A 27,271-nucleotide genomic window follows, 5' to 3' on the forward strand; every position below is an offset into this window, starting at 1 on the left:
TAAGTCAAAACTCTAACTCGGACACTCAGGAACCATTCACTGTCTTCTTGGCAAGCAACTCTAGTATAGATTTGACCTTGTGCTTTAGGTTATTATCCTACTGGTGAAAAGCAGACAATCAGGTTTTCCTCTGTGCTTAGCTCCATTCGGTTTCTTTTTTATCCTGAAAAACTCCCCAGTCCTTAATGATTACAAGCATTCCCATATCATGATGCAGCCACCACTACGCTTGAAAATATGGAGTGGTACTCAAGTAATATGTTGTATTGGATTTTCCCAAACCTAACACTTTGTATTCAATACAAAAAGTGAATTGCTTTGCCACATCATTTTTTGCAGTATTACTTTAATGCCTTGTTGCAAACAGGATGCATGTTTTGGAATCTTCTTATTATGTACAGGCTTCCTTTTCATTCTGTCAATTAGGTTAGTATTGTGCACTAACTACAATGTTGTTGATCCATTCTCATTGTTCTCCTATCACAGCCATTAAACTCTGTAACTGTTTTAAAGTCACCATTGGCCTCATAGTGAAATCCCTGAGCGGTTTCCTTTCTCTCCTACAACTGAGTTAGGAATGACGCCTGCATCTTTGTTGTGACTGGGTTTATTGATACACCATCCAAATTGTAATTAATCACTTCATCAAGGATATTCAATGTCATTATTTTTATTTTTTTACCCATCTACCAATAGGTGCCCTTCTTTGCGAGGCATTGCAAAACCTCCCTGGTCTTCGTGGTTGAATCTGTGTTTGAAAATCACTGCTCAACTGAGGGACCTTACAGATAATTGTATGTGTCGGGTACAGAGATTAAGTACTAAAAATCATGTTAAACACTATTCATGAAACTTGTGACTTGTTAAGCAATTTATTACTCATGAACTATATAAAATGCAACATGCAATAATTTGAATGATTTCACTGAGTTACAGTTCATATAAGTAAATCAGTCAATTTAAATAAATAAATTAGGCCCTAATCTATAGATTTCACATGACTGGGCAGGGGGCGTCTCTGCCCGCCTCTAATCAGAATGAGTTTTTCCCCCACAAAAGGGCTTTCATACAGAAATACTCCTCAGAAGTCGGGTGTGGAGGTCCTGGGCAGGCGTGGTTACATGTGGTCTGCGGTTGTGAGGCCGGTTGGACGTACTGCCAAATTCTCTAAAACGATGTTGAATTGAGTTTTTATAAGCTTTTAGAGCTTATAGTAGAGGAATTAACATCAAATTCTCTAGTAACAATGGAAATTCCTGCAGTCAACCAACGGCGCATCTGTGGCATTGTGTTGTGTGACAACGGCACATTTTATAGTGGCCATTTATTGTCCCAGGCACAAGGTGCACCTGTGTAGTTATTATGCTGTTTAATCTGCTTCTTGATTATGTCACACCTGTCAGGTGGATAGAGGAGACATGCTCACTAACAGGGACGTAAACACATTTGTGTACAACATTTGAGAGAAATTTGCTTTTGTGCGTAAGTAACATTTCTGGTATCTTTTATTTCAGCTAATGAAACATGGGACTAACACTTTACATGCATTTATATATTTTTTTCAATATATTTAGGCTTGCCATAACAAAGGGGTTTATTACTTATTGACTGAAGACATTTCAGCTTTTCATTTTTAATTAATGAGTGTGTAGGCCAGTGACAATTTTGTATTTTTTTAATCCATTTTAAATTCCGAGTGTAACAACAAAATGTGAAAAAAGTCAAGGGGTGTGAATACTTTCTGAAGACACTATTACTTACACAAACAAAAAATGCTATCAACAATTGATGATTCAGAGGCAATTTTCTGCACTCACCTTTGTATCTTGGGCGTGCCTGGTTGCTTGGCAATGGTTTCCAGGAAGAGAGTGATTCCCTTGTGTACCTCGTTCATGCCGACCCAGCGCAGCACTTCCTCCAGGAAGGCCAGGGTGAAGGGGTGGTTGTGCCTCCGCCAGCTGTGGTTCCGCATGGGTACGCCACCTGAGAGAGTGAGAGAGTGAGAGCGAGAGAGAGCGAGAGATGTAATTCATGAAAGGATCTGAACCTGTATCATCTGACTATTTCCAAGTGAATAACGTGTTTATCTTACTGTGTATCCTCCACAGGATGTAGAGGGGGGGCCAGTAGTCTGTGTCAGGGGTCAGTGTGTCCCACAGCAGCCTCACCCTCACTGCTGAGTTCTCTGAAGTCTGACACACAGATAGGAGCTCAACATTAGTATGAGGACATTATGTATTGTAATATACTAATGCTAATAATTAATCACTAGGCCCCAAGAAAAGCCTGGGAGTGGAGTTACCTGTGCTAGTTGGTTGGCCAGCGGTGAGGAGCGAACCAGCTGTAGCAGATTGCTGGGCAGGCCCAGGCGATGGAAGTACCAAACCATGTTCCAGAAGATGATGGAGTGGCTGTCCAGGAGCTGGCCCTGCGACAGCACCGCCTCACCCTCGTTCTCCAGCAGGCTCTCAAGCTCCTTGCGCAGCACCAATGGGCTCAGGTAGGCCACCGTCACCTGGGGCGACCCGCCCACCGATGATCCCTGGAGTCAATAACACGTTAACTGTGGGTATAGCTCGACTGAATATTTCCCAGAAGCCAACAGATAAAGATGAGAAATAAACCAGTGTTGGTAGAATACCATGGTAGCGCTGCTGCTCTCAGAATAACTGCTGGTCTCAGAGCTGGAGTCCTCACTCACACCGTTGTGACCCAGGATGGCCTCCTGGTCACCAGTGGACTTGGCTGCGCTTTCCACCTCCTCGTCCATGTTCCAATTGGTACGTTCCAGGCTGTGGTGAGCGTTTTGTTTAAAAAAAAATCTGTTTAAGAATCATACAGTCCTCACCATACGCACCATACAGTCCTCACCATACATCATACCGTCCGCACCATACAATCCTCACCATACATTACACAGTCCTCACCATACATTACACAGTCCTCACCATACATTACACAGTCCTCACCATACATTACACAGTCCTCACCATACATTACACAGTCCTCACCATACATTACACAGTCCTCACCATATGTATTTAGAAAGTAAAACCGTAGCTTCACTTTCCAAATACATATGGTGAGAACTGCACATGGCCCTGAATAGACAGATTGAATAAGAATAGGAGTCAAAAGGCCCTGGTCAAAAGTAGTGCACTATATAGGGAATAGGGTGTCATTTGAGACACACATAAATGTTAGGGTGATGAGAGGAGTAGTCCTACCTGCTGATGGGTCCTAGGTCACAGATCTCAGCGTTGAGAAGGGGGACGAAGGTGGTCGAGCAGAAGGGACAGCTGGAGTTGAGGTTGGAGTCGTCAGACGTCCACCCGGCCATTATCTCCTCATCATAGACCAGGGAGTTACAGCTCCGACACAGGGAGCAGCTCGACATCGACACCTCTAATCCTGCTCCCTCTTGGTTGGTGTCCCAGGACTTGCGGAGAGGAAAGGCCAAATTGGTGGTTTCAGGAAGGTCGACGTCACTCCCCACCGACAGAGAACTCTACAGAGGAAAAGGATGGAGAAACATTAAGCACATTTTGACAGGTTTGATAACTCTCCCTACATCTGCAAATGCAGTTTACCACAGTAAACTAAATCATTTGGGCAATACAGTAGAGTAAGACTATAAGCTACAACAACCCACATGTTGTCCCCTCACCTCAGAGGTAGCAGTGTAGAGCCTCTCCTTAGCCTTCAGCAGGCTCTCAGCCACCTGGGCTTTTCGGGACAGCCTCTGTTCCGACACCCTGCGCACCGGCCCGTTTTCACCCCCCGAGCGCCGAGCGTCTACACTTGCGGCCCGCCGCCCCGAGACTCGATGGCGAGTAGGTGTGAGCAGCTGCTGTAGTTTCCCTGCCAGGCTTCCCCGACTCGGAGGTGACACATTATTGTAGTTCTCATCCACGGCCTTGCGGCTCACGGTGTCTCTCGGCCCAGGTGGCCTACATTGAGAACAGAGGAATGGGAGACATACTCTTATAGTATATCTGAGTGATACTCAAACTGTAATCCAAAAACATACCAGAACATATCAGTCCCAGCTTCTCCACACCCTCACCTGCCGTCTCTGTCCTCAGGCTGGCAGCTGCAGTCGGGGTCAGAGACGGCCGTCTCGGCACAGTCTTTGTAGAAGGTGGACAGGCACACCTGGTCGCGGCGCACCAGGACACCACCAGGGGGAAAGGGAGAAGGGGTGGTGGTGTCTCGTGGCCCCACGGGGGGTTTACGGGAGGCAGGATTGCTGCAGCCATTGGCACCTGGGTTCCCGAGCACCGCTTTCATTGAGAGCTTAGATTCTGTGGGGTGGAAATTGTTAGGAGGGTGGTTCCCAAACATTAGACACAGTTGTTTGATGAGAGTGTTATGTTACATTAAACCTTAAATCAAATCACATTTTATTTCTCATATGCGGCAATAACAGGAGTAGACCTTACGGGGAAATGCTTCTCACATGCCCTTAACCAACAATGCAGTTAAAGAAATAGAGTTAAGAAAATATCTACTAAATAAAGTAAAAATACTGGGGGTACCGGTACCGAGTCAATGTGTGCAGGTATAGGTTAGTCAGTAATTTGTACATGTAGGTACTGGTAAAGTGACTATGCGTTGATAATAAATAGTGAGTAGCAGCAGTGTAAAAATGGAAATAGTCCAGGTGGCCATTTTATTAATTGTTCAGCAGTCTTATGGCTTGGGGGTAGAAGCTGTTAAGGAGCCCTTTGGACCTAGACTTGGCACTCCGGTACCACTTGCCGTGTAGTAGCAGAGAGAACAGTCTATGACTTAGGTTACTGGAGTCTGACCATTTTGTGGGCTTTCCTCTGACCTGGTGGCAGTGTCGATGGCAGAAAGTTTGACCCCATTGATGCACTGGGCCACACGCTCTACCCTCTGTAGCGCCTTCCGGTCGGATTCCGAGCAGTTGCCATACCAGACGGTGATGCAACCGGTCAGGATGCTCTGGATGGTGCAGCTGTAAAACTTTTGGCCAAATCTTTTCAGTCTCCTTAGGGGGAAAAGGTGTTGTTGTGCCCTCTTCACGACTGTCTTGGTGTGATTCGACCATGGTAGTTTGTTGGCGATGTGAACACCAATGAACTTGAAACTCTACCCGCTCCACTACAGCCCCAGCGATGTCAATGGAGGCGTGTTCGGCCCTCCTTTTCCTATAGTCCACGATCAGCTTCTTTGTCTTGCTCACGTTGAGGGAGCAACTCACGGCTGGGTTTCCCTTTGTAGTCCGTAACAGTTTGCAAGCCCTGCCACATCCGACGAGCGTCAGAGCTGGTGTAGTAGGATTCAATCTTAGTCCTGTATTGACGCTTTGCCTGTTTGATGGTTCGTCTGAGGGCATAGCAAGATTTATTATAAGCGCCCGGATGAGTGTCCTGCTCCTTGAAGGCGGCAGCATTTAACTCAGTGCAAATGTTGCTTGTAATCCATGGCTTCTGGTTGGGATATGTACGTACGGTCACTGTTGGGACGACGTCGTCAATGCACTTATTGATGAAACCGGTGACTGAGTTGGTGTACTCCTCAATGCCATATAACATTCCAATGACCGTGCTATTTCTATAAAATAGATATCCGTCACTCACTGTCTGTTGAGCCTCTCATGCTGTTCAGGCTGTTGCTCTTCACCATAGACCCCGTCAGCGATTCGTGGCTGGAGCTTTCACTCAGGCCGCTCCAGCTGGACTGACGAATCAGGTTAGATTGTGGGCGGGACCGTTGGTTACTGTCCATTGTATCTTTTTAAAAAGACAAAACATGTTTCACCTCAATGTTTTAACATATATAATGATTTGAATTAAAACCATTAAAAAGGCCACTCTAAAACCAATTACTATTTATTGTTACAAACAATAGTAAAAAACAAATAACATGTAAATATGTCCTGACCTGTCCGTGAGCGTACTGAACCACTCTTCAGCAGTTGTTTGATTGGCTGTCTGAACTGCGCCACGGCCATCAGAACGTTGCGCAACTTGGCCCAGCGCAGACGGCCACCCTGATTGGTGGAGGGCCACTTGCTCTCCAGCACTGCCTGAAGAGAGAGGGCCGAGCCAGAGGAGAGTCAATATGGAGAGAAAAAACACGTCAGATGGGATCACAGACGGGATTCAACTCTATTTTTAATTGAAGTAAATAATGTCTCACCTTGTTGTAGTATGCATAGGTGATGGTGTTGGGTGTGATCCCAGCTTTCTTCATCTCCAGAAGTACCCTAACAGCGAGCACTGGCTGCCCGTACTGTCCACACAGCTGCATCAGGATCCTGTAACACACCTCATCTGGTAGTACCACCTTCCTGGTCTCCATGTGCTTGAGCACCTCGTATGCCGTTTGCAACGCACGCACCTTGGCACTCTCCGCCCGCACAAAGGTGGGCAGGTATATGAACCACAGCCCATAGCAGTGGCCCAGCAGGCATTTGGACCACATGTCGGGCACTGCCGAGTATATCTGTGCCCGCTTCTGTGCCAGCTTAATCTCCTAAAGGAGAGAGAGATACAGAGGAGTTAGGTCATCCAATCTAGATTTACTAAAGCCGTAATAATGTGGTTCCTATGTGTCCTAGTAGGAGAACTTAACAACCCTGAAGGGTGCTTGGGGTATTCACCCAAAATACACAGCCGCCACTGTGCTTCCTGCTTTTAAATATTGAATGAAGGATGAAATATGAATGCTCATTAAATTCAAAATGGCATAGAAAAAAAGAGTGAAGCATGTTCCCTATTTAGCTGTGGAAATTGGGTTATCATAAAGCTAAATGGGGAGTCTTGAACAGATCAAGTTGATTGATGCCAATACAAATCAAATCAACGTTTATTTGTCACGTGCGCTGAATACAACAGGTGTAAGACCTTACAGTGAAATGCTTACTTACAGGCTCTAACCAATAGTGCAAAAAAGGTATTAGGTGAACAATAGGTAAGTAAAGAAATAAAAACCAAAGTTTTAAAAAACAGTGAAAAATAACAGTAGCGAGGCTACATACAGGCACCGGTTAGTCAGGCCTATTGAGTTAGTATGTACAGGAATGTATAGTTAAAGTGACTATGCAGATATGAGAAATAGAGAGCAGCTGCAGCGTAAAAGAGGGGTTGAGGGGAGGCACACAACACAAATAGTCCTCAAATGGTTCAACAGCTGCAACATCGAGAGCATCCTGACTGGTTGCATCACTACTTAGTATGGCAATTGCTCGGCCTCCGACCACAAAGCACTACAGAGGGTAGTGCGTACGGCCCAGTACATCACTTGTTTTGATTTGCAGGCAGGGTAATGCCCTTAATAAAATAATAAAGATTGAAATTAAACTGTGTGAGTCAGCCTCTTAATATTATTGTATAGTTGTGTTGGCTTTCAACGGGGTTGCAGTGTGTTTTAAGGGGCTCTGGCGCAGCATGTTGGGGTCTGTACCTGTTTAGTCCGTCGCGGGGCAGGGCTGCTGGGGGCACTCCCCTTGGTAGGGACACGTAGCTGGTCCTGAGGCCGGTCAAACAAATCCATGCAGAGCACAGGGAATGTCTCATAGCTGTAAACAGACAAAACACGCTGTCACTGGTCACAGCATCAGACAGAATAAAGTGCCGGGGCCCTTATTTGTGCTCATCTAGAATCAGATAAACCCTCTTATTCGTTATAATTTAAAAGACTAAACTGATCCTAGTCCCAGCCCTACTTTGAGAAGCTTAGTGAACACGAACTCTGCTATATGTAGAGCCTGTGTTACCTGTAGTGAGTGGGGCACTCTGAACCGTCTGGCTCCTGGGGTTCCTCTGGGGGCATGATGAAGACCGTGTGCTCCCCACTGTGGGCCTCGTCCAGGTCTATCAGACGCACCTCCTCAGGCTTCTCCACATCCGACTGCTTACACACACCGCATACATATATATATATATATACACACGCCGCCAACACAGGTCACATACACAGAAATACACAAACATTGACAACATAGAGGGCAGGAATGGGATCACACACATTTCTATTAGTTGTGCAAATACAAAAAAGGCTCATCCGGTTTCAGTATTAGAATCAACACACTAAAGGCTTCCATAAGATATGGTGCGTCACTAAACATCCTGTAAAACAAGAAGATGTGATATTGACCTTCTGGACACACTCGTCGAAGAACTCCAGACAGGCGTGGCGGTCACTGACGAAGGAGCACTCCTCGATGAACTGAGTGAACATCTGGGTCCTGGTCAGCTGGGTGTAGAACTTCTGGTGGGTGCGTTCACGAGACTTCAGGAAGCCTGCAAGAGCCAGGGAGGGGTTAACTTCACACATTAAAACACTAGCTTCACAGGGGTGTTGCTTATGGACACAGTAAGTAGGTGAGGTAAAACACCCACACACACACACATACTCAGCTAGAATGTTATATAATATTTGTGTACATCTAAAAAAAAATATGAGTCTCACACACACAGGCAACCACCCCCTCCCACCCTCACTGACCCTGCAGGTTGAAGAGGGAGCTGCAGTCGGTGGTCCTGTCTGAGGGGGCCTGGGTGATGGGCAGCAGGTAGGCACGGTAGCCCCTGAGCAGGCAGCTCATGAAACGCAGGAAGGCCTCCTGGATCTCCAGCTCCAGCTGCTTCTGACGCCCGTAGATCAGGTCATAGTCCGTCAGCAGGAACTCCAGGGTGGCCTCCTCTTGGCCAGTGGTGTAGACTGATTGAGGGGAATGTGTGGGAGAGGGAAAGTGATGGAAATGGGGGTAGTGGTGGAGAGGCACAGAGAGAAATTTATGAAGATACAAAGCATTGGCACATAGAATTATCAAGAGTCAGATGTATTGCACCAATATGTTTTAGCTTGTACTCATTTTCCAGCATCAGTCCCTAGATGGGCTTCAGAATAAGTAGGCTAGATTATGTAAAATGATTGAAAGAAGGGGGTTGAGAAGAGAATGCATGTCATGCATGGTCTCCAGCGATCACTCACTTTTCTCCAGTGTCTTCATCAAGTTGGTGAGGGTATTCACCAGCATCTTGCCTTGCTTCCTTGGTAGTGATCGCCATGACAACGGCTTCTTGTCCTCTGCTCTGCAGGAGAAGAGAAAACAAAACTATGGATTTCATCCTTTCAAACGTGCGTATGTTTGGGTTGTTGCTTCCTCTTCCGTCAGTTGCATTCTGGTCCAGGACTTCAAGGTCAGTGTACTCACTGAAAGATGGTGTTGGTGTCCAGGTCAACACACACCACGTCAGTAGGGGGGTCATAGAGGTCAAAGTAGCTGGAGTGGACGCCCACAATGAAGGGCATTGGGGCACACAGTACGTCTGCCAGCCGCAGCGGGCACAGGGGGATGTACGGGCAGTGCCAACGCAGAGGGAACGTCATCTAGAGGGATAGAGTGCATTCTTTTATTTTATTTTTTACATTATTTAACTAGGCAAGTCAGTTAAGAACATTTTTTTTATTTACAATGACGGCCTAGGAACAGTGGGTTAACTGCCTTGTTCAGGGGCAGAACGACAGATCTTTACCTTATCGGCTTGGGGATTCGATCTAGCAGCCTTTCGGTTACTGGCCCAACGCACCAATGACTAGGCTACCTGCTGTCCCCTTGGAATGAGTGTGTGTGTACGTATATGTCTTTGTATGTGTGTATGGCGGTGTGTGTGTGTGTGTGTGTGTGTGTGTGTGTGTGTGTGTGTGTGTGTGTGTGTGTGTATGTGTAGGTTTGGCGTGTGTGTGACTCACAGATACCAGGGCCTCGCTGACGGAGGTGAGAACGTCGGGGCGGAGGGAGTGTAGCAGTAGTTTGTGCTCCGTCAGCACAGCCAGCAGCAGGACACAGGCGTTCTCAGGGCCCAGGTTCTGCAGCAGCTTCACAAAGCTGGCACCACTACAGACAGAAAAGAACAGCCTCTTTATCAATGAATTATTGTTTTAATGGATTAACTTCAATATGATAATAGAAATCCCTCAGGGGAAACTAAGGCATGGTTGGAACAATAGAGCCTAGCGCAGAAGAACGCATTCCACTACAGTTTATTGCGACTCGACCTAATGCAGATTTACTGTACTGACCTGAGTAGTAAGGGGGAGGAGACAGGCTGACAGAGGAGAAGGTTATCATAGGGGGAGAGCTGAAATGACACAAACATTTTTCATTAACAAATCAACATGGTGGACAATAATCTATAGGTCTAAGGAAGAAAGTTTAGCCATGCTTCAATTTCATAGACCACCATTCACCAAATTGATATCTGTTGATTTGAAACAAGCCATTAGGAATCAAGTTTGAAAAGCCCCATGAGACTCGATTTGAGTTTTCTAGAAATCCCCAAACAACTTAAACAATCGTCTCTACTTTCTAGAGCCAGAAGGATCATTCAGCGATGTTAAATGATTTTAAATCCACAGTAAATTATCGATTGTTTTGATTGGCTGTTATTTTTACCCTGTCCATCTGCACACACTAACCAGTGAAACCATCAATTCATTAAACGTCCATTTCCTGTGGGGGAGGAAGTCAAATCTTTAGTGAGAAACACCACAATGCTACTGGTGTCAAGCTCAAATAGAACTCAAGCTGAGGTTCCGCTTGTAATGCACACAGAGCAAGATTTTGTTCTAAACTAGCACTAAAACACCTGATTCAGCTAATAATCACAGTCATGCCGTACTTGAATTAGGTGTTTTTAATGCTGCCTTCTGTATAGCCCTGAGCTAAACCAATGCTTAGCAAGGTTTTCCACTCCACCCGTCTGATGCTTTAAAGTGCTTTGATGTGTTAATAAGGAATAAAGATAACAAGGAGAATGTGAATTGAGTTAAAGACAGGTGTCCCTACCTGCACTAGGATGCGAGGTCGCTGAGGGGAGGGGAACGGGACGTTGTGCATGAAGCTGGAGATGTGCCTGGAGAGAGCAGAGTTCCTGTTAATAAATCAACCAAACAACCAACCATAACATGAATCAATGGCCAATAGGCTGAAGGTATGTCAGCCAGTAGATTAGCCAGTTTAGGTTTATAAAGTCACATAGCTGATATTTGCCATGAAGGACCACTGACTTCTCAAGTGGCAGCACGTGGGGTCCGGAGATGGAGTATCGGTAGACGAAGGTGAGGAACTTCTGGAAGACGGTGAAGAAGGGCCAGTGGGAGAGAACACACACGCTCTTCTTCACTTGCAGGGTGCGGTTGGTGATAGGCCGCCGGTCCACCACACTCACCAGGCCCAGACGGACGCTCTGCCGCTCCGAGAGGCACTCCCGTGGGAACGCCTCGTAGAACTGGATGGCAGCACCGTAAACCTGGGGCGGGAAGAGAAGACACGGGAGTGTTAAGAAGTAAGGATTCAGCTAACGCTAGATGCTTTGAACTGTGTAACCAGTTTGCATTTAGCAAATGCTAGATACTGTGAGAAATAGTGGAGTTACATTTTTAAAATTAAACTGTGAGCGAGTTCATACTGAAGTCATTTGCATCTCAATGTTGTTGTTTTTATAGCTTCTTACTGCTGTCGCAGATAAAGTCTATACAGTGGGCCAATTTAAAACTTGTAATTGAGGTAGGCAAGCATGATATTGAATAGCTGCATTGGTAAATAACTACACACACAAGTCAAGCAACAAATAGTTGGTATTTATCAACATTAGAACATTAGGGTTTGGCAATCTTCATATCTCACACTTGATATACATTTCTTTGTGAGTGTGTATTTCTGAACCTTGTCAGCCACCGTAGGTCAAAGGAATTTTGTGGAATTAGAAATATTTCAGCTCATTTGGTTCTAGAATTAGATTTTGTTGTAGCAACCATAGAATTAGCAACATACTCCTTACTGGTGGCCTCACTGGCGTGTCACTGTGATGTCATCACTCGTGATGCTGATTCCCTGATCACAATCAGATGAGTTCTGAGTTACCATAGTGATGATTACTATATCATCAAACAAAATCAATGGAACATCATATTCCAAAATTGTCAGTCTGTGAAAATTCCTTTGAAGAGACAAACTTGCTATTTCTGCAGATTTTTTCAAGCTGATATCACACATTCATTGGACCCTCTGTTCAACAAAGCAATGAATCGACGACTAAGTGTGTCCATGACCCGAAGGAGTGCAGTTTCTGATGATGAGAAAATTGTCAGCCGTGGGAGAGGCCGATCGAGGGCTAGATGCCACTGCCCTACTTCGGTAAACCAGCCAATATAGAAGACTGTAATTATTAATAACACAGATGTTCTGTAATAAACTTTTTCTGTTTTGTTTCAAATTAATGCAAATTTGAGAATGGTCTTGGCTGAGAGTTGTTTAATTTTGTCCATACAAAGGAGAGAGAAGGCCCTGACTCTGTGACCCAAATAGTGAAACACCCTCAGAAGGCAGAGAAGGACGTAATGAATCGTGGACGGAGTGCGTCTGTCCCTCGAAGAAGGGCAAGATCTGTAAATGTAAAGAAATCATATGAAAATGTTGTTTTAATACGATAGCTAAATCTCAGATTTCTTAATCTGATGCCATATACTAATCATTCTTGATCCATGTCATGTTCATGGTGATAAAACATGTTCTATTTTCAGCAGGACGAGAAATGTGTTTGCCGTGAGAGAGGCAGATTCAGGATCAGACGCCACTGTCCAATTTTGGTAAACCAGCCCTTCTATTCATCGATAAATACAGTATGGAGGAACAGACATTTTCTGAAAAGTATTTAAAAAAATATTTTATACCGGTTTCCGCCTCAACTTTCAAAGTAGTCTAAAAGTTATTTCATTGTCTTAAAAGATCCATACAAAGAGAGGCACTGACTCTGTGTCCCAAACAGTGGACTACTCTCAGAACGCAGAGAGGGATGTAATGACTCACGGATGGAGTGTGCCATCTATCCCTCAAAGAATAGCAAAAAATGTGAGTTAAAAAAACATACAAAAAAGCTTTAAGAACATGCTACACTAATCTCAAATTCTTAATATCATGACATATGCCAATCAATCTTGAACCATGTCATGTTCTTGTCATAATGATAATTGAAACCTTTTCTTTTTTCAGGAAGACGAGAAAGCTGTCTGCCGTGAGAGAGGCAGATCTAGGACCAGACGTCACTGCCCAACTTCGGTAATTCAGCCCATATATTCACTGGCATTTACATTTTTTTCAGATCTGTTTCAAGTGAAGGCAAATGTCAGAGTGGCCTTGGCTAAACAAACTCTCCATATAGGCTAAGTGTTGTTCCATTTGCCCTAACAGATCCGTACACAGGAGAGAGACGCCACTGACTCTGTGAACCAAACAGTGGAACAGCCACAGAAGGCAGAGGGGAATGTAATGAATCGCGGACGCAGTGTGTCTATCCGACCAAGAAGGCCAATAACTGTGAGCAAAAAAATTCACTCAGAAATATTGTCAAAACACTGCTGCCTATTGTCAGATTTTCTGATGCCATATGCTAACCATTCTTGATCAATGTCATGATTATATGAAAACCTTTTATTTTTTCAGGAAGACGAGAAAACTGTCTGCCGTGAGAGGGGCAGATCCAGGACCAGACGCCACTGCCCAACTTCCGTAAACACTGGCATTTTCTGATTCACTTTTCTCCTCTGTTTCAAGTGAAGGCAAATGTGAAAGTTGTCTCGGCTAAATTTCCATATAGGCTCATAGTCGTTTCATTTTGTCTCAACAGATCCAGACAAAGGAGAGAGATGGCACGGACTCCCAAACAGTGGAACCTGCACTGACTCCCACTGACTCCCAAACAGTAGAGCACCCTCAGAAAGCAGGGGGAGATCACATGAGGAAAAAACAGGACCTAACCCCTTTTGAACAGAAATGTAACAGAATGTTAAAGAGCGAGGGGGGGTGGTTGGAGGACAAGAGCAGTGAGATCAGAAAGAGGGAGATCCTATGGAGACAGAGAAAACTGGACGTCGAGGGAAGATACCTAGCCAAGATGGAGGGATTGCTAGAGGACATGGCTTGGCGAGTCCAGGCATTTGATTTGTTCACAGAGAAAGACGGAGAAACAAAGAGTGGTCAATCAAAGGTGAGCTTTAGTGACTATTTCAGCACTATAATGTTGATTCTACTATCCTTCTGTTGAGTAAACTATCATATTTTCAACAAATACAGTAGAAGCAGTAGTACAACTAAACATGGTTCAGTAGGTATACTAGTATTTAGTTATTGCAGTTAAACAATACTTGTCATCTTTCTTAGAAGAATGGCCAGGTCCCCTTGGTGACAGGACAGTACAAGGCAGGGGATAAGAAAACACGGCTTGAGAAAAAGGCTGAGAAGAGCAGAAAAGGAAGGATAGGGAACAGAGAAAGGAAAAGGAAAGGAAAGGGGAGGAGGGAGATGATGGAGATGATGATGATTGTGCAGGGAAAGAATAAAGGAGTGGTTTGGCTTGATATAGGTCTGAGGAGGGTCTGGAAACGGTTGAAGAAAGGGGTCAGGTTCATCCTGGGCACATCCTACTAGGATGATATGATTTACTTTTCGGAATAAACTGAGCTTTTATTCGAAAATTTTTGCTTGTTGTCTGGATTTAATATGAATTAGGAAACTTTACTATTACCATTATGATTATCACTGTTACTGCAGGCATCATGGATGAGTGAAGTATTTCAATGTCTGACAAATAATGGCATCTTCAGTTACTGTCATTTGTTGAAATTGACTGAACCGGTGACTTGCATATAGAGAACCTTCCTACACAGCTTAGCACATCACCCAATGGATTCAACAGCTCAGCCACTGTGCAGTGTTAGAGTGTGTGTGGAAGGGAGGCAGGTGGACCCACCTTGTCGCCACAGGCGCTGGTGAGGACGAAGGTAGAGAAGACAGGGAGCTGGTACTTGGTGTTGAGGGGCCAGCTCTCCACCGTCACACCCATGGGCAGACAGAACATAGGCACAGACTCTGGCAGGGGGAACGACTCCACGTCCGCTTCAGGATACCGACTGATCAGACCTGGGAAACACACACACAGAGACAGACGGTTAATAAAAAGTACCATTTTGATTAGTGATTATGAAAAAGTAGGTCAATAGGACTCTGTTTAGAACGTCACATATGGTGACGCAGCAGAATGAGTGCTGTGATACCATCAGAATGGAACAGTCTACACTCACCTGCTTCATAGACTAGGGCGTTGGCTTTGGCTACAGCTCTCTTGTAGCACAGGTATAAGGCTGGACCCCACTGTGGAGCCAAAACAACAAAGCACAGTGAGAGAGAGAGGGGATGGAGGGAGAGAGAGAGATTAAGAATTAAGTTTTAAAAAATAGAGTAGAAAAACAGAGCTCTTCAAACGCACTATGCCAGTGTTGAGGTTCTTCTCCACCCGGCAGAAGGTGTGGGGGGCCACCTCCCCCTTGCTGGGCAGCAGGAGGGAGATGTCTGTGACCCCCAGGGTGTGGAGGGCCTGGGACTCTGGGGCCCGGCGGTAGGTCAGGAAGGTGCGGTGGGTGGCAGGCCCCCCGGAGCTCAGGCTGGCTGAGCGGCTGTAGGGGGTGGTCTCGATCACATTCCAGCCCTGCTTCACCACCTCTTTGCCCTCGTACAGCACCCTGCGGACCGGGGGAGGGGGCAGAGTCAGGACAATGAGTCAGTCAATGTCACTAGTTACCCAGTTCACAGAAACCAATTTCTATCACTCAATCAAGGAAAGCTTTTCTTTTCATGTTTAAGAAGACATCCCACACTTTGTCCAGAATGAATGTATCATGTGACGTGCATAGCTCTTTCATTAAATAATCAATGGGTATATATACAATTACATTTTGCAGTCATGTATGGCTTGGCCAGACATACTTAATTGAATGACTATGGCAGTTTAGGGCTACATAGCAATAGCATACAATAAAAGCTTTGTGGTCACACGTACATGGTTACAGCATGCAGTATGTCAATAATTGCATAATGCAAGCTCAAACCTATGTTATGCATTAGCTATAGTATGTGAACTCCAGTCGGTGAAGTCCAAGAATCATGCATAGCTTTAAATTGATGTTGTGGCTAATGTCTGACTCCAGCACACAGAATAGAATGATCATTTTTTTCATCACTGCTGGAGTGTCTCACCCAAGGTCGAGGATGGGTGGCTTGTCATGCCCACGGCGGTAACACAGGTACATGTGGGGGTTGTTGATGAGCCCGGCGCTCAGCCCGGCCGGGTGGCCCCCCTGGGTCTTCTCGATGCAGGTGAAGCCCTCGGGCACCTCCTCCCCCAAGCCCCGGGCGATCACCGCCAGGTCTATGACCGGCTCCACCACCCGGCCCCCTCTCTGCTGGCCCTCTTCGTCCAGTGGGGCCGAGCCCCCCGGAGACAGCCCTGCCACCACAAAGTAGTCCACTAGCTGGGGGCATTTCTCCTCCGTCATGCCGCCTGTCTGCCAACTTCTGTGGAGAGGGAGGGAGAGGGGGAGAAAAAGAGAAGGAGAAGTAGAGGGAGGGGGAACCAAGGTGAGATTGTGCAATCTCGTTTATGTAAACATACAACTGGCTTAACAGTTGATGAATAATGGATTTCTTCCTTCCCACTGTCTTATAGAAACATAACATTATTATTATTGGCAGTAGATCAACAACCAGGACAGTGATAACAATATCACTGCATGTGGATGCACACACAGTCCCACACACAAATATTTATTTTTGACTCAAAGGCCTTTAGTCATTCTCATTTCATACAGATCTGACCAGTCTAAGAGGTCAACAATAAGCTGCTGAGTTCTGCTGAGAGGGGAGATCCCACCAATTACCACTCACCCATTAGTTTAGTTAGTTTATTTCAGTATACATGGCAACTAAAAGTTGGATTTCATATGCATCAGGAAATACAACAAGAAAACAAAAATGTGATAGTTGGCAAATCAAGAAAGTTCAGAAGTCATGGATGGGATCCGGCTCGTTGTTGCTCTTCGGATGGTCTGCGGAAGTCCGTAGCCTCAGCAGCATAGAGCACACCCCTCCATTACCAACTTCCTCTCCGTCGGTTGGGCTTCGTAGATAAGCCTAACCCTTTGTAGATGCCACTCCTGCCACTGGTGCACAGGCTCACCATACATTTTGTGCCAGTCAGAGTAGTGGACAACCTTCACTACTGCAAGCCATCTCTGCTAATGCAGTCCTATTTGCTTCTGCAGTGTTGCGGTATTCAAAGCTAGTTATTTAAAGCTAGCTAGCTAGTTAACATTGATAGTTTGGTAAACCAAACCAACCAACCGATACGTCAAATCTAATTAAAAACGGATTTAAAAAACAATTCAGCAAATTATTAGAAACAAATAATGTGGATGAAAAGTCAGTAATTTTTTTTTATCATAAGGGGCCATTCACATGAATGTAATTTTCCCCTCTGGATTCCCTCTCCAATCATTTCAGAGTGAGCATTAGTCTAGAACAGCATTTATACGGGATGGATAGGCCATCCTCACAGAGCGGATGAGTCATTTAGTCTCGACTGTTAGGAAGACAGGACAGTGTGTTGCCTTTTTATTTCCACTGTTTTTATTTTTTTATTTCACCTTTATTTAACCAGGTAGGCTAGTTGAGAACAAGTTCTCATTTACAACTGCGACCAGGCCAAGATAAAGCATAGCAGTGTGAACAGACAACAACAGAGTTACACATGGAGTAAAAAATAAACAAGTCAATAAAACAGTAGGAAAAAAAATGAGTCTATATACATTGTGTGCAAAAGGCATGAGGAGGTAGGCGAATAATTACAATTTAGCAGATTAACCCTGGAGTGATAAATGATCAGATGGTCATGTGCAGGTAGAGATACTGGTGTGCAAAAGAGCAGAAAAGTAAATAAATAAAAACAGTATCGGGATGAGGTAGGTAAATTGGGTGGGCTATTTTCCGATGGACTATGTACAGCTGCAGCGATCAGTTGGTGAGGGAGATAAGTCTCTAACTGTGCTTAGTTACAAAATGAATGTGTGATTAAACTAAAATTGCACTGAGCATGGAGGGGAGAGTTGGAGGGCATAAAAATAGGATGCTGTTGTGTCACAGTCAGTAGAAACTGTACCAGTAAACCCCTCTTATGTAACCTAGGCACTCCCCCTCTCTTTCGCTCTCTGCAACCAGCCCAATGTTTTTCTCTTGTTCTTTCTAGTCGTAATAGGCTTGGGATGACTGGGGGTTTGCTTTGGGCTGTCAATCTGTTGCTCTCTGATAAAGCACTGATAGAACTGCTTTTCAGGAATTCCCAGAACGAGAGAGCAGAGTCATTAGAATGAACAGAGATTAGGCTAACGAAAGTTGTAGCCTGCTACCAGGTACACTTGAGACTAGTAGCCTACTGTAGTTAGCACATCTAACATGTAAGAGTACTATACATGCCTAGAGAGTGAGAGAATGACTAAAAGGGCCTTGAAAAAGTGAGAGTAGAGGAAATCGATGCAGGTTGGGCTCCAAAGGTTAACTGGCAAACAGGAAGTGGCCACTGGCAGCCTGTTTCCTGTTATATTCCAAGAGTTCATCAGTAGCTTCCTAGTGACACTGGAGCATGGTGACACTTCTTCAGGGGGGAAATTATGACAGGACACAGGAGGTGGTAATATACAGTGATGACAAAATTACTATTTTTTGTTGTTTAACTGTAGATAGATATTTGATGGATGTATTTGCTCTTTGTTTTGGTTGTCTTTCAGATCATTTTGTGCCCAATAGAAATGAATGTTAAATAATGTAGTGTGTCATTTTGGAGTCACTTTTATTGTAAATAAGAATAGAACATATTTCTGAACACTTCTACATTAATGTGGATGCGAGCATGATTACGGAAAATCCTGAATGAATTGTGAATAATGTTGAGAGAGAAAGTTAGACGCACAAATTTAATACCCCCCAATAACGCTAACCTCTCCTGTTATTGTAATGTTGACAGGGTAGTACATCTTCGGGGTATGATATTTGCACGTCTAACTTTCTCTCTCAACATTATTCACAATTCATTCAGGATTGTCCGTAATCATGCTAGCCTCCAAATTTCATCCAATTTCTAAACGGTTCCCCCGATATGTATTAAAATAGCCTCAGTTTGCACTTTAACCTCAGTGTCATTGTATCATTTCAAATCCAGTGCTGGAGTACATAACCAAACAGCAAAAAATGTATTACTGTCAAAGGTTTGAGTTCATTGTATTATTATCTTATGAAAATGAATATTTCAGTGCAGAATTTGATTGCAAAACAACCACACCAGTATAACGGATCTGTTAGGCCTTAAGGCCTACAATGGTACTATAACAAAAGGGTGTTGCCCTGCTGGGAACTTATCAAGGACACTGAACCTCGGGGTTTTCCAGAAATTGCTGATGTAGGCTAATAATTGTTGGTTCCCTTTTCATAATATCCTACATACATGGTAACGTGCACTGTCTCTCTCTGACACCCACGCTTGCGCTCGCGAATGTACACACAAAACACACACACTGGAAAAACCCTTTTGACTACTGAATTGCCCCAATGTCCCACATGTCTTAATATTGGTCACAATCCTTGCAACTGCAAGTCATTTCAATATCCTTGTCAACATAAGTGAGAAATGAATTCATTTAAATTGTCAGTAGTTTGAGCGAGAAAGCAAGCGAGAGCAAGCGAGAGCGAGCTCTGGAACTAGAGTGCCCACATCCTGACGAGGCTTTTGAAGTCCCATTCGTATGAAACCCAGTGCATCATAGATATAGAATTGAATACGCCATATTTAGACAAGCAACAAGAAAGCAGTAAAGGTCTTATTCCCCAGAATGGCACCGTGTCTGACAGTGCCCTTCAAGCCTGGAAGCAGTGGACCACCACCATGATCACACGAGCTGAATGTGAAGTATTGGACCATGGCCTACTATGGAAGAAGAAGTGGAGCTAAGAAGAGGGGTTGTTTTAGTCTGTCATTCTGCTCGTTCTTTCCTCCCTGGCACTTCATTGATAAATCAGACTGATCAGTGCTAAATCAGACTGATCAGTGCTAAATCAGACCGATCAGTGCTAAATCAGACCAAGTGCGGACATCAAGGACTAGAGTTATGCATCCCTGCTTGGTGGAACTAATGTCAAAGAGTTTCTGACTCATAACTCATAAATAACATCCATAGAAATGACATAAGATTCAAACAAGTTGAGCACATGAATTCAGGTCGCTACCCACTTCTCCATCTAGTCTGTACTGCATCTTGAACTTATCAGCCAGCTGTTTTTCCAGATAATAATTTACTGATGTGATTATTCAGTGGGGTGATACAATACTTAAACATAGAAAACAAAGTGTGTTGTGTGCTGCCTGAGGGTTCACCAAGAATTCATTGAGAAACAGTGGCTTATGCAATTTCTCAAAATAGGCTAGCTAATGCTCAGAAACAAAAGTCAATTGAAAGCCTTCCAGCAACTCGCATCATACCTCAACCTCCTCAGAACAGTAGCTTCAAACAAGCAGGAAATAAAAAGAGCCACAAGATATTTAAAACAGGTCGTGGGTTTGGTTCTTCTTTTAATTCACCTGCTTTTGTTGAGCACCAGCCAGGAAAGGCTTGAATATATATTTCCACACGATTATAAACCTCTAAACGCAAGCTACTGAGGAATGAGTCATCTCAATGAATGTTTGAGGAAAGGAGAGATTCCCTACCTTACGTAGGTTAAATCCCCATACCAGTCAAATATAGCAGTTACTTATAGCTCACTGTGTATGTGTGTGTGAATTACAGAGTAGCCTTGCCTCCAACGGATTGAGAAGAGTTATTTCTGAGCCAGTGGAGTGACAACACTCAACCCGCGCCCCCACATCTCTCCAGGTGTGAGCTTGTGATAAGAACACCCCAAACGGACAAGGAGAGCTCTGTTCAGGCTTGGCAGCTAGAAATCCTGCCCCCGAACTGGCAGACTGGCCCTCTCACTCTTCCTATACAGCAGGTTCTCAAACTCCTGACATGTTTGAGAATGTGTGAAATTGTGTGTGTGAAGAGGGGCTACACTCATCATTTCACATGTCAACATTCCTGCATGGATTTGTCAATATTACCCTCAAAAGTACTGATTTTTACTTTGTGTTATGCAATAGCTGGGGCAACATTTTGACATTACAAAATTGTGGAGATCTAAAAAAAAAAAAAAAACTAAAAAAAACTCCCAGATAATTTCAAATACTCACCACAGCACTCACAAAATGTATTTTAAATACAGCAGAAATGTACAGTGCTAACAGCTGTTACAAATACTTGTATCTTGCAACTTAATGCAAAACATTATTTCTCAAAATATGCTTGCCAGATGATTTACCTGTCTAAACAATGCTTAAGATAAAGTTGTTAGGGATGAATGCTGCCAAGAGGCAGTGCCTTTGTGCTTGTCAGAATGCTGCTGCCATAGCTGGCCTTCAACCAGAGCCACAGCTAGTGACAGAGGAGGTATTCAGGGTTGCTCTTCCCAGCGAGATGATGCTGGAAGTCAGCGACGGGGAGAGAGATGCCTGGTAGCTGGTACAACCACGCCCACAAACTCAGGGGCATCACCACAATACCACCCTAAAATGGAGGCCCGGACAGCCCACAATGCTCCTTTTGTGTGCACGGGGCAAGCACGTGATGATGTTAAGAGGGGAAATACATTCACACACACACACAGTGAACAGAGTGAGGCCCAGAGGGGAGTACTGTACCACAATGGTCATTTCACAAGCTCACCACAATAAATAGCATTATCCAAAGCGTTGACAGTGGGAAAAGTACATTATCACACACTGTTTACCAAATACCACAACTCTGACTTAACAGAGCTGCCTGGAGCAAAATGTAGGCCTAGAAGAGCGATAGTGGAGCCTTCCATTAGTGTGAACTTAACTTGAAGGGTATGATGATTAAATACTGTAGGGTGGTGGGGGGACAAATCCTTCTCTGTCCAATCAGCATGTTGTTATGAAGGTGATCTTGGCCCATTAGACCACTGAAGAGAAGGCATGACCTACACCAGTGTATTTGGAAGTTATCAGGATTCGACAAGCTATGCTTCTCCTTCTCGGAGTAAGTACTTCTTAACTAAAACTAGCACTAGAGGGTAGACTAAAATTTGTGTGAGATCATCGGATTTACGAGTAAGTGACATCTCATGGGCCAGTGCCAGTCCACAGTCCAGGGGTTGGGAAACACTTATTGACACCTCTCTTGATGACACATGACACATGATGTCTTGCAACACAGACTGGCAGAACTTAAGGATCAGGGAGCAAGAGTGTCTTCGATGTGGATAACTTCCAGAGTTGATCCTTGATAATGCTTTGATCAATCTAAATGCCATCCACAATTCAATTCAGGAAACTTGATAAATGACTAACCTTTCCCACTGTAGTTGCATGTAAGTGGGGAAGGTTTGTCATTTAAGTGGGAAAGGTTAGTCATTTCACTTACTACAAAAAAGTATGACTAGGCCTACTTGGTCTCAATTCTCAACCTCAAACAAAATGTATTCCTCTGCTAGTCACTCTCCTCCTACTCATTTTCCTAGGCCATAAACTAAAAGGGTTTGAGAACAAAACCAACACAGAGATCCTCTCAGGCTGCATGGTCCCCTGACCACATCAAAACGCAACATTGTCCAGGGTGTCTGAATTCACCCTGGTAATACCTCAGGGCAAGGAAGACACACCACTCTAAAGACCACAGAAGATTCTAATAACAGTTCTAGTTGGTTAACCCAAAGTCATAGAGCCAAACAGATTCCGAGGTCTCGGTGGCCCTAACACCAGGGTTCATGCCACAAGCGCTGTTAATTCCCCTCCAGCAGCATCCATCGAGCCATGTGGCTGGCACTGTCTCTGACTATCAGTACTCCTGAAAGCAACACATCTGCCACGCTGATCCTCAACACTGGAGCTCCCCAGGGGAGCGTGCTCAGTCCCCTCCTGTACTCCAACACCAATACCATCATTAAGTTTGCAGACGACATAACAGAGGTAGGCCTGATCACCGACAACGACGATACAGCCAATAGGGAGGAGGTCAGAGACCTGGCCGGGTGGTGCCAGAATAACAACCTATCCCTCAACGTAACCAATACTAAGGAGATGATTTTGGACAACAGGAAAAGGAGCACCAAGCACACCCCCATTCTCATCGATGGGGCTGTAGTGGAGCAGGTCTAGAGCTTCAAGTTCTTGGTGTCCACATCAACAACAAACTAGAATGGTCCAAACACACCAAGACAGTCGTGAAGAGGGCACGACAAAACCTATTCCCCCTCAGGAAACTAAAAATATTTGGCATGGGTCCTGAGATCCTCAAAAGGTTCAACAGCTGCAACATCGAGAGCATCCTGACCGGTTGTATCACTGCCTGGTATGGCAAGTGCTCGGCCTCCGACCGCAAAGCACTTCAGAGGGTAGTGCGTACGGCCCAGTACATCACTGGGGCAAAGCTGCCTGCCTGCCATCCAGGACCTCTACACCAGGCGATGCCAGAGGAAGGCCCTAAAAATTGTCATAGACTGTTCTCTCTACTACCGCATGGCAAATGGTACCGGAGTGCCAAGTCTAGGACAAAAAGGCTTCTCAACAGTGTTTACCCCCAAGCCATAAGACTCCTGAACAGGTAACCAAATGGTTAACCGGACTATTTGCATTGTGTTCCCACCCAACCCCTCTTTTACGCTGCTGCTACTCTGTTTATCTTATATGCATAGTCACTTTAACTATACGTTCATGTACATACTACCTCAATTGGCCCGACCAACCAGTGCTCCCGCACATTGCCTAACCAGGCTATCTGCATTGTGTCCCACCACCTGCCAACCCCTCTCTTTACGCTACTGCTACTCTCTGTTAATCATATATGCAAAGTCACTTTAACAATACCTACATGTACATACTACCTCAATAAGCCTGACTAACCAGTGTCTGTATATAGCCTTGCTACTCATATTTTCAAATGTCTTTTCACTGTTGTTTTATTTATTTTACTTACCTACACACACCTTTTTTTCTTACTATTGGTTAGAGCCTGAAAGTAAGCATTTCACTGTAAGGTCTATGCCTGTTGTATTCGGGACACGTGACATATAAACTTTGATTTGATTATTTCAAACAACGCTTCTATTTAAAGCCTGCTCAGAGTCGGTTCTGCCTCTAATAAAGAGACCTGCTTCAGACAGCTTCAGCAGCTCTCGTCTTCTCTCTCGGTTGTTGCTGAAGTATTAGAATTCAAATTCAAACGTCTCCAGGTATTGGTGTGATAACTGACTAGCACTTCAACAAACAGCAGCTTCTCAGGATTTCTGGAAAACTGTCTCCCGTGGGCCACGTCAACATTTTAAGGATTAGCCTATTGCCAAACAAAAACATGGGAAAAGCCGACAGACCTAACTGTTGAAATGGGAGAGAAATGACAGACACTTGAAGGAGATTAAGATATCTAAAGTTATAAATATCCAAGACTCCCTACTGTGAGAGGCTGAGAGCATCATGAAAGGCACTTCAGTCAATGCTGGCTTAAGTTTACAATATGATGCACCAACCAACTGTCTCATTATCTCGATTTTGTATAGTATCCATGAAAATAAAGTGTCTGTAATTTTTTTTAGACGCTAGAACCAAGATGTATCCATCCACATTTAGCAGTAGGTAGGGTACTAGACAATGCTAGAGATTTTGGTGTGGGCAATTGCCAGTAACTGTGAGATAGGTCTTGGAAGACCTCTTTTCCTTGTTGTGATATGCACTGGGCTTTTACCTAACCCCTATGGTAATGTGGCTAAAGTGTTTATGCTAGTTTAGTGGATAGAAGGAGGGACAGACTGTGCCTTTAGCTGGCAGAGATGGAGTTTGGAAAGAGAAAGGAGGAATGAACTACAGGCTGTAGCAAGAGAACTGGATCTCTGTGTGTACGACAGGGGGGATAGGTGCAAAGTGTGTGCGTATTTGTGTAGGTGACACACTGACGGTTGCCATATCCAGCTAGGGCTGACAGAAAGTATGAGCAGAGGAAGAGAGTATTGAAGGGACAGATGACAGGGCAGTGGCAGAGAGCATGATAGACAGAAAGAGAAAAGGAGAGGAAGGAAGTGTAGAGAGGTTTATTTTGAGGCGTCGCCAGGTTTGATTTAGCAAGCACAAGTCGGATGATCATTACATTACAGTGGACAATATACTCCCTGACGTTGAATGAGGTGGACTATAAAAGTGGCTGGCTGGTGCAGTGTTTGCTTTGTGTTTGAGGCTGTGTGAGTATGTGCATATAACTGATATTCATGCATTTCCCTACTAAAACATAATTTATCCTCTTTGTGTTGCATAACGCAGCATACAGTAGTCCAACATATTACACACAGTATGAGTCTTAAGTGATGCTCTGTTTTGAAAACAGTCATTTGTACTGCGTTAGCCATACAGGATGCAAGTGAAAAGAGGAGACATCCATCGCAAATGGTTACATAATCTTGACATTGGCCGTTTGCCAATGGAGCTGAAGGCTATAGAGCTGTTCTCAGAGCTAATCAGAGTGTATGCGAGTGCAGACGACCCAACAGTTGCAATACAGGGCTAAGCATTGTGAACCAGGCCCTAAAGCACAGTGTATAATGCTGCTGTTACAGCAGTACAAAGGAGAGATTCTTGAACAGGTGACAGACTGGCTGACTGTTACTAAGTTTGTTTCTTCAACAACATCAGGTTTGCTTTTAGGAGTGACCCTGTATGAGAGGCTGCACCTGGACTCCACCAGAAGTAGACCCAACCTGCATCATCCCACAAACCTACTCACTTCATATTGTCCCAACACTACCCCCACTTCCGAATCTGATATTCAGTAGTTGGATGACATGCCACTTCCTCAGATTGTATTATTTCTTTCTGGCAGCTGCCTAAAGCACTTTCAACACGCAAATGTAAGACCTCGTTCCTCTTTCCTCAGAAAGCCATTTCTTAAAGATATCCATAAAAAGTGTCATTTAAAGTTTGCCACAAGCCACCTGGGAGACACACCAAACATGTGGAAGAAGGTGCTCTGGTCAGATGAAACTAAAATTGAACTTTTTGGCAACAATGCAAAACGTTATGTTTGGCATAAAAGCAACACAGCACATCACCCTGAACACACCATCCCCACTGTCAAACATGGTGGTGGCAGCATCATGGTTTGGGCCTGCTTTTCTTCAGCAGGGACAGGGATGATGGTTAAAATTGATGGGAAGATGGATGGAGCCAAATACAGGACCATTCTGGAAGAGAACCTGATGGAGTTTGCAAAAGACCTGAGACTGGGACGGAGATTTGTCTTCCAACAAGACAATGATCCAAAACATAAAGCAAAATCTACAATGGAATAGTTCTAAAATAAACATATCCAGGTGTTAGAATGGCCAAGTCAAAGTCTAGACCTGAATCCAATCGAGAATCTGTGGAAAGAACTGAAAACTGCTGTTCACAAATGCTCTCCATCCAACCTCACTGAGCTCGAGCTGTTTTGCAAGGAGGAATGGGAAAAAATTTCAGTCTCTCGATGTGCAAAACTGATAGAGACATACCCCAAGCGACTTACAGCTGTAATCGCAGCAAAAGGTGGCGCTACAAAGTATTAACTTAAGGGGGCTGTATAATTTTGCACATCCATGTTTTCAGTTTTTGATTTGTTAAAAAAAGTTTGAAATATCCAATAAATGTTGTTCCACTTCATGATTGTGTCCCACCTTGTTGTTGATTCTTCACAAAAAAATACAGTTTTATATCTTTATGTTTGAAGCCTGAAATGTGGCAAAAGGTCACAAAGTTCAAGTGGGCCGAATACTTTTGCAAGGCACTGTATGTAAATCAAAATCAATCAAATCAAGCTCAGTTACCTTAGCTTTCTTGGGAACAGGAACAATGGTGGCCCTCTTGAAGCATGTGGGAACAACAGACTGGGATAGGGATTGATTGAATATGTCCGTAAACACACCAGCCAGCTGGTCTGCACATGCTCTGAGGACGCGGCTGGGGTTGCCGTCTGGGCCTGCAGCCTTGCGAGGGTTAAAACGTTTAAATGTTTTACTCACCTCGGCTGCCGTGAAGGAGAGTCTGCATGTTTTGGTTGCGGGCCGTGTCAGTGGAACTGTATTGTCCTCAAAGCAGGCAAAAAAGTTATTTAGTCTGCCTGGTAGCAAGGCATCCTGGTCCGTGACTGGGCTGGTTTTCTTTTTGTAATCTGTGATTGACTGTAGACCCTGCCACATACCTCGTGTCTGAGCCGTTGAATTGTCTGAGCCGTCGTCGATGCACTGATTGATGAAGCAGGTGACTGAGGTGGTATACTC

The 27,271-nt window shown here is 44.5% G+C and overlaps 1 protein-coding gene across 3 annotated transcripts in view; it reads right to left on the minus strand.

Moving 5' to 3' along the window:
- LOC124005061 (DENN domain-containing protein 4B-like) overlaps positions 1-27,271 on the minus strand; it is a 34,746-nt gene that overhangs the window by 3,721 nt on the left and 3,754 nt on the right. The window contains exons 1-25 of one of the 3 annotated variants that reach the window (XM_046313961.1): positions 20,625-20,643; positions 16,070-16,387; positions 15,303-15,555; positions 15,118-15,187; positions 14,787-14,956; positions 11,047-11,288; positions 10,826-10,892; positions 10,060-10,118; positions 9,730-9,874; positions 9,191-9,366; positions 8,968-9,068; positions 8,479-8,694; positions 8,128-8,273; positions 7,748-7,884; positions 7,435-7,549; positions 6,169-6,504; positions 5,911-6,055; positions 5,607-5,759; positions 4,067-4,304; positions 3,668-3,950; positions 3,228-3,508; positions 2,642-2,792; positions 2,303-2,542; positions 2,093-2,192; positions 1,818-1,983 (exon numbers count right to left, since the gene is read on the minus strand). In XM_046313961.1, coding sequence (XP_046169917.1) covers positions 1,818-1,983; positions 2,093-2,192; positions 2,303-2,542; positions 2,642-2,792; positions 3,228-3,508; positions 3,668-3,950; positions 4,067-4,304; positions 5,607-5,759; positions 5,911-6,055; positions 6,169-6,504; positions 7,435-7,549; positions 7,748-7,884; positions 8,128-8,273; positions 8,479-8,694; positions 8,968-9,068; positions 9,191-9,366; positions 9,730-9,874; positions 10,060-10,118; positions 10,826-10,892; positions 11,047-11,288; positions 14,787-14,956; positions 15,118-15,187; positions 15,303-15,555; positions 16,070-16,368 — 4,289 coding nt within the window. In that variant the 5' untranslated portion in view covers positions 16,369-16,387; positions 20,625-20,643. Of the gene's footprint in view, positions 1-1,817; positions 1,984-2,092; positions 2,193-2,302; positions 2,543-2,641; positions 2,793-3,227; positions 3,509-3,667; positions 3,951-4,066; positions 4,305-5,606; positions 5,760-5,910; positions 6,056-6,168; positions 6,505-7,434; positions 7,550-7,747; positions 7,885-8,127; positions 8,274-8,478; positions 8,695-8,967; positions 9,069-9,190; positions 9,367-9,729; positions 9,875-10,059; positions 10,119-10,825; positions 10,893-11,046; positions 11,289-14,786; positions 14,957-15,117; positions 15,188-15,302; positions 15,556-16,069; positions 16,388-20,624; positions 20,644-27,271 lie in introns of those variants that run through there. The other 2 variants (XM_046313960.1, XM_046313962.1) reach the window with 2 other exon arrangements.

Source organism: Oncorhynchus gorbuscha, linkage group LG19, assembly GCF_021184085.1.
Source record: "Oncorhynchus gorbuscha isolate QuinsamMale2020 ecotype Even-year linkage group LG19, OgorEven_v1.0, whole genome shotgun sequence".
Taxonomy (NCBI): Eukaryota; Metazoa; Chordata; class Actinopteri; order Salmoniformes; family Salmonidae; genus Oncorhynchus; species Oncorhynchus gorbuscha.